The 7,500-nt window shown below is 40.6% G+C and overlaps 1 protein-coding gene across 2 annotated transcripts in view; it reads left to right on the forward strand.

Annotated features, from left to right (window-relative positions):
* The window catches only part of sev (receptor protein-tyrosine kinase sevenless), a 97,477-nt gene that overhangs the window by 66,854 nt on the left and 23,123 nt on the right, over positions 1 to 7,500 (forward strand). For both annotated transcript variants that reach the window (XM_086530421.1, XM_086530420.1), the window contains exons 3-11: positions 3,230 to 3,289; positions 3,867 to 3,954; positions 4,315 to 4,538; positions 4,796 to 4,900; positions 5,432 to 5,589; positions 5,789 to 5,907; positions 6,304 to 6,426; positions 6,774 to 7,077; positions 7,357 to 7,500. The exon at positions 7,357 to 7,500 is cut by the window's right edge and continues 57 nt beyond it. In XM_086530421.1, coding sequence (XP_086386547.1) covers positions 3,230 to 3,289; positions 3,867 to 3,954; positions 4,315 to 4,538; positions 4,796 to 4,900; positions 5,432 to 5,589; positions 5,789 to 5,907; positions 6,304 to 6,426; positions 6,774 to 7,077; positions 7,357 to 7,500 — 1,325 coding nt within the window. The remainder of the gene's footprint in view (positions 1 to 3,229; positions 3,290 to 3,866; positions 3,955 to 4,314; positions 4,539 to 4,795; positions 4,901 to 5,431; positions 5,590 to 5,788; positions 5,908 to 6,303; positions 6,427 to 6,773; positions 7,078 to 7,356) is intronic.

A 7,500-nucleotide genomic window follows, 5' to 3' on the forward strand; every position in this document is an offset into this window, starting at 1 on the left:
AGGGAGGGGTTGGGGTGGGAGGGAGGGGTGGGAGGAGGGAGGGAGAGAGAAGGTGCGTAGTAGGGGGAGGGTAAAGGAAGGAGGGGGTGTGGGAGGAGGAGGGGGGGAGGAGGTGCGTAGTAGGGTGGGGTGTAAAGGAGGGAGGGGGTGTGGGAGTGGAGATAGAAGGAAAAGGTGGAGGGAGATAGGGGGGAAGTGGGATGGATGGAAGGGGGAGTGACATGGAGGGATGGATGGAGGGGTAGTGGAAGAGGTTTAGAGAGAGGAGAGAAGAAATTAGAGAGCAAGAAGAAGAAGGAAAAGAAAGAAAAAAACAAGAGAGAATGAAAGGGAGAAACAGAGAAATATATATAAAGAAAGTGAGGAACAGAGAGAGAGAGAGAGAGAGAGATAAATAGATAGATAGATAGATAGATAGATAGAGAAAGTAAGAATGAGAGAGAGATAAAGAAAGTAAGCAAGAGAAAGAGAGTGAGAAATAGGAATGAGATCACACAGAGGCAAATCGGAGTGGCATTTCTGATGGGATATAATGACATTTACTCCTATCTATAGATAATAAGGCTTTACTACGTGCAGATTGTACACTCAGTGTCTTGGAGAGAGAGAGAGAAAAAATGGTAGGGCTCTATAAGTATCAATAGATTAATTTTTTTTTTTTAATTAATTCTCAATTAAACGAAAAGATGAATAAAAACGTATCCTTTTTGCTCTTATATGTATATATATATATATATATATATATATATATATATATATATATATATAGAGAGAGAGAGAGAGAGAGAGAGAGAGAGAGAGAGAGAGAGAGAGAGAGAGAGAGAGAGAGAGAGAGAGAGAGAGAGAGAGAGAAAGAGAGAGAGAGAGAGAGAGAGGCTTTCTTCAAGTATGGAAATAACAATCCTGGGGAAGTCTTTCGGATATATATTTTAAGAGACAGATGGATAATTATTTATTCTTACCGGGAATTCCTCACTGAGATCACGTCTTAAGTGCAGTTTGATTAAATAATAATTATAATCCACGAGCACTGAAGAGATCTGCTGAATGTCCTCTTTGTGATGAGTTTATTTTCTAAAGGACGAGTCTCTTCTCCCTCCCCCCTCCCCCCTCCTCCCTTCTTATTCTCCTCCTCCCATCTTTCTCCCTTTCTTTCCTCCTCCCTCCCCACCTTCTTATTCTCCTTTCATATTTCTGCCTTTGTTTCCTCCTCCTTCTATTTCCCTCTTCCCTCTCCCTTTCTTATTCTCCTCCTCCCATCTTTCTCCCTTTCTTTCCTCCTTTCCTCTACCCTCTCCCCATCTTCCACCCTTCCCCTTCTTATCTCCTCCTCATTTTTCTTTCTTTCCTCCTCCCTCCGCCCCCCTTCTTATTCTCTTCCTGTCATCTTTCTCCCTTTCTTTCTTCCTCCTTCTATCTCCTTCCTCCCTTCCCATCTTTTTACTCTCTTTTCCTCGCTGCTCCGTACCTCTTCCTTCCCACTCCTCATACATGCTTTCCTCTTTCACTCTGATTCTTCCCTCCTCCTCCTTCCCTTTTCCTTCCTCCACTCACTTCCTTCCTCCCCATGCCTCCTTCTTTCTCTTCGCTTATACCTCCCTCCACCTTTCTCTCTCTCTCTCTCTCTCTCTCTCTCTCTCTCTCTCTCTCTCTCTCTCTCTCTCTCTCTCTCTCTCTCTCTCTCTCTCTCTCTCTCTCTCTCTCTCTCTCTCTCTCTCTCTCTCTCTCTCTGTCTCTCTCTCTCTCTCTCTCTCTCTCTCTCTCTCTCTCTATCTCTCTCTCTCTTTCTCTCACTATCCATCTATCTCTCTCTATCTCTCTCTTCTTCCCTCGTCCCACCCCCTTCCCTTCCCTCTTTAAGTTCCCCTCGGTAGCTGTCCACTTCTCACCTTTAGCGAGGGGAAGGTGAGGGGGAGGGGGGGGGACCTGTTCATCGTTATTATTATTATGATTTCAAACAGCTCCCTCCACAGTGCGATCTTTCATTGGGTATTTTCCAAACAACTTTACGTGTTGTTCGAGTTTGAAAAAAAGGATTCTTGTTCTTGTAAAAAAGACAGCAGTTGTTCGAATGAAGTGCGTGGATCCCAATGCAGAACTCCAACGAACATTAACAAAGAGATACAGTATACAATATTACAGAGAGAGATAGAAAGGGGGGTAAGGAAAGGCAGAAAGAGAAAGAGGGAGGGAGAGTGGAGAGAGAGAGAGAGAGAGAGAGAGAGAGAGAGAGAGAGAGAGAGAGAGAGAGAGAGAGAGAGAGAGAGAGAGAGAGAGAAGAAGAAGAGAAAGAGAGAGATAAAAAGAGAGAGAGAGAAAGAAAGAAAGGGAGAGATAGAGAGAGAAGAAGGGAGAGAGAGAAGAAGAAGAGAAAGAGAGAGAAAAAGAGAAAGAGAGAGAGAAAGAAGCAGAGATAAGACAAATCACTTGCAACAATGCTATACACTTGCGTGGAGCAGATGACCTTCCCGGTATAACAGTCGGCGGGGTCACCCAGCGTAACTTGAACTTTAAACTGTATTCATTATCAGCAGCTTAATGGCGACTAAGCAATTTAAATATGAACAGCTTTAGATTGTGAATACACTTTATCATTATCTTTGAAATACAGACTTTTTTTTTCTTCTAATTATCTCGATGATAAGTTGTATATTAGTTTAAATATAAACTGATGTAGCTCATCTGCACACGTCCTTTGTTTCGTTATTTTCAAATGTTGTCCGAATTGAATTCCTTGGCTGCAGCTCGCCTGAGTTAACTGATTTAATACGAACTGCTGTACATGTGAACGGAGAAGGGAACTAACTGGCTTCTTAAGGACATGGTTTGGACAGTATTTTATTCGATATTATTTATTCATCTTTATTACTGTTGTCATTGTTATTGTCGTTATAATGATTGTCGGTATCATTATTGTCATTATTATTATTGTCATTGTCATTATTGATATCTGTATTATTATTACTATTATCATTATTATCATTATCTTTATTATCCTTTATTATCATCCCTATCCTTATTATCACCAAACCAGTCCTATTACGTGATTTATTTTTCATTATTTTCAAACTGTTTGTCGTCAGCAAGTCGGCGGTGACTAAACAGTTCAAGGCTCAACTGCTTTGAATTATGAATGTGGAAGTGATCTTGCTTCCTATTTTTTTTTAAATCTTGCATGTACGTTGGTATCATTTGAAAATTTATGCGTTATTTTTCTTTTATTTTTCAGTGTAAAGATGGCTGTCTTGACTGGAGAGAAGGGACACGTTCGTCCTGTCAACAGATATGCGTAAGTAACAAAATTGGGGCATTATATATATATGTATATAAACCCACCGAGACACAAAAAAAATCACCATATTCAACCGAGATGTACATCACAACTTGCATCACACATCTAGGTTTATGTCCAAATAATCTGTCATTTCCAAGAGAAATATGAGCAATTATTTAGGCATCTCGTCCCCCATTGTCTACACACCCTCACAAAGCATGCTAGTGTTGCATCACGAATACGAACCGGTATTGTAATACATACACCGGAAAAGACCACTAAAACAGCCGGAATAATTATTTTGTCACACCAATACGTAGTTCACATTTTTTCCTAATAATGTCGATGGGATTTTGTGTACAAAGACACAATATTTGCCATGTTTCTAATAATATTAGATAAAATATGCCATTTTCCAAATATACTTCAATATGATCTGACCTTTTTCTTAAAAGAAACAAAAAAACAAATTTTCGTACCATCAAAGACAATTTTTATGACACAGAACAAAAGATACACAATTTATACCAAACGCAATTGAAATACAATCACATTTAGAAAATCCCCAAACACCATGATTTTATCTTTCCAGACTTTGCACGGATGGGAGAGTGAAGACACAATGTTTTGCACGATGGGCTGTGTCTACGCAGCGCAGTCTTACATACGGCAGATTGAAGGTAAACACACGTTCTCTCGTACTCGTAAACATATTTATTCATTTTAATTACTGGTATTATCAATATATATTTATCTGTATATTGCATTGTGGTTATAGTTTATTTTCATTATTTCGTTATTGATCTTTTTTTGTTTGTTTTGTTTTTGTTTAGTTGATATCAAAAGGGAATAGAGCCTATGCCATTATATTCTGGTATGGCTGGATCTCTTAATTTAAAAAAAAAAGTAAATAAAGTGATGTAATTGCATGTCTATATATAGTAGCAGATCCTTTTTGGAAATAATCTCCACCACGATACCACCACTCAACCCCCCACAACACCACCACTCACCCCCACTCTCACTCCCCTCTCCCTCAGAGCTGATCGGCAAACCTCCGGCGCCAATGCTGGTGGGTCGGAGCGTGAGTGGTTCCAGCGTAGGCCTTCGGTGGAGCGGCGCCCCCGAGGTCGAGGACGTCAAGTACCTGGTTCAGTATCAGCAGAACAAGGGGCCTCCCGAGTGGGTCTACTACAGGCCGAGTCATCCGGTTAACGCCACGGAGATCATTGTGGAGGATCTGAAACCGTATACGAAGTACCAGGTAGGTTTGGGAGGGCGGGGGGCGGGGTTCGAGTTGTAGTTTTGGTTTTGTGTTGTGTTGTTATCATTATCATCATTGATCATTAGTATCATTATCATTATTATTATTATTATTATTATTATTATTACGTGTCCGTGTGAGTCAATTGATGTTTTAAACATTGTATGTACTTTAAAAATATATATACGTGTGACAACTAGCATTCAAAAATGTAACAAGAATTCCCCCCTTTTCACACACTCTCTCCCCTCCCACAGTTCCGCATTGCCTGGCTGCTTCTGCCTCGCCACACGCCCATCCTCTCCAACCCGAGTTCGTGGATCAGCACCCTCGCCTCCGGGCCTCCTCGCTCGCCCCCGCGGGTACGAACGAGTCCTTCAGATTGACGTTTTTTTTTATGAAAATGAAGTGGTTTGGTTGTTGTTGATTTTTCTTGTTCATGATATATATGTATTGATAAAAAAACGATTCGATACATGCCTACACATGCAGTCAAATACCTAGTCATGCAAATAGCATACATACATACAAACATACACACAAACATCCTTTTCCAAAAGACCCTCACCTCTTTTTTCCGCCTCCTTACTCCCTCATCCCCCGTGCTCTCCTATCACCCCTTCCCCACCCACATACACACACGCACTACCCACTCATAACCGACAACATTTATATCATCTAAGCCACAAACACCCTTTTCCAAAAGACCCTCCCCTCTATTTCCCCCTTCCCTACCCCCTTTTCTTCCCCCTCACCCCCCACCCCACCCCATCCTATCACGCCCACAAAAGCCCCCGTACCACCCCACCCCACACCCAGCACCCACTCACAACCGACACCATCGACGTCATCTAAGCCACAACCTTCACTACATTTCTTCGACTTTTCTTCAGGAACTCCGAGCAGTCCCTCTCGATTGGTCTCGCGTGGAGGTGACGTGGGACCCACCCCTCTTCCCTGGCGGAGACCTCATCTCGTACACGCTGTATTCCAAGGATGCTGAGGGGAAGCAGGAGATGAGGGATAACATCGATGCTAATAGTGATAGGAGGTAAGGTGATGCTTTGTTATTGTTGTTGTTGTTTTTTTTATATTTCTATCCTCATGTTGAACCATAATACTTACTAAGATATAACGCGACGGGAATTATTTTTTTTACCGAAATTGTCCTTTCTTTTTTTTTTAAGCCAGCAACATAACGCGATTCCTTTGCCGTATCAATAACACGAATTTCCCCGTATCCATTGCAGATATATTCTCTCGGAATTATCGGCAAACACAACTTATATCCTGAACCTCACTTCCACCAATCACCGAGGAGAAGGACCAGCTGTTGTTGCGCAAGTGACAACGTATCCTACAGCTCCTGGTAAGATGCTTCGATATTTAGTTGTTTTTTAGTTTCTTTTTTTCTTTTTTATCTTATCTTGATCTCCATGTGTGCTCTTATTCACTGTGTCCGTGAGAAGATATTTCGGTGCTCACTATGTTCGTTTTTAAGTTTGTTGTTTTATTGTTTTTCTACATTACGTACAGGCCATTAGTTTGTTTTCGCGTGTGTTTCATTTCTGTAATGTCATGTGTTTCTTGAGTTTGGTGTTTGATATTAGTGTTCACTATATATTTTTCTCCCCTTTTATACGTATCGCTGCATAAGTAAATCTCCAAGATGTTTATTAACTGTACACTCGCGGCTAACGAACGACTTGCGCAGTATTACCGGTTCAAGTACAGCTGCATTAACATATCGTTTTTCTTATTACAGCTGTTGACGATGGCCAGGGTTACCTGCTACTTACCTCAGGGTCAAGGATCTTAAGACTAGGACTAGATATTATGGCTGCTCCTCAGCATTTATACAACGTATCGGATCACCTCAATATAACAGGTTGGTAAAACAAGATAGTTCCTTGTTAATAATTATTTACCGAAACAAGATAGGTTCTTGTTAATAATTATCTATCGAATCATAACAACACATTGGATCACATCAGCATATGTTGGCAATTTTTTTTATGATTACATACTTAGAGTTCAAGTTGCATATTTACTTTGGTGATGCATTCTAGCAGGATATGGGCTATTTCGTACATGGGATATATAGTTTGGTTGTACGAGGCAATTTAATATTGAATCTTTGAGGATATAATTAATAATATTTTTTTTTTAAATCGTGCTTTACGTTATTCTCACCAGTATTGTTTATATAATATCTATTTTTATTGTCACTTGCAGGAATGGCTGTCTACATTCCCTACGACGTGATATACATAAGTGACACAGGGGGCTCCATAACGCAGTTGATTCCATCGTCCAAGAAAGTCTACACTCTGTTAACTCAAAACCACCTACACGGCTACCCTCTAAGTCTCTCTGTTGACTGGCTCTATTATCACCTCTATTACATCGTCCACCTCGAACCTACTATGAACAACGTCTGGCAGTTATGGAGGTGTAACTTGAATGGAAAATATCCCGTGCTGATCTACGGGGAACTTCATTACGAACCGAAGCATCTGCAGGTGGACCCTTACAATGGGTAAGTTATTCATATCTTTCGTTAAGTTGGAAAAGGAAAAGCTTTAAAGTTTTAAAAGTTTTAAGTAGGAAGAAAAAGCGAATGTGGTAAGTAGGATAGTGTGGTATTACTAACAGAAACGAGGAAAATATGAAATATAAAGTGAATAACAGGTTTCCATAACACACGTTTGTTTACCATGATTTCTAAGGGATAACAATATGAAACACATCAACAAATTCAGCATATAATTCCTCTAATGATCATTACCCAATGACTTATATCTTTCATCAAACCCAGATACATATGGTGGATATCCGAAGACTTGGATGGCGGTTTATATCGTCTTGATATGAATGATAACGATGAAACAAGAGAACCCGAAATTGTCTTGAGTTCGCCTGAGCTGGATTTGGGCGGCCTGGTCTTGGATCCGCCCAATTT

Source organism: Penaeus japonicus, unplaced genomic scaffold (genome assembly GCF_977035675.1).
Source record: "Penaeus japonicus unplaced genomic scaffold, GWHDUDI00000001_assembly GWHDUDI00000033, whole genome shotgun sequence".
In the NCBI taxonomy this organism is placed as follows: Eukaryota; Metazoa; Arthropoda; class Malacostraca; order Decapoda; family Penaeidae; genus Penaeus; species Penaeus japonicus.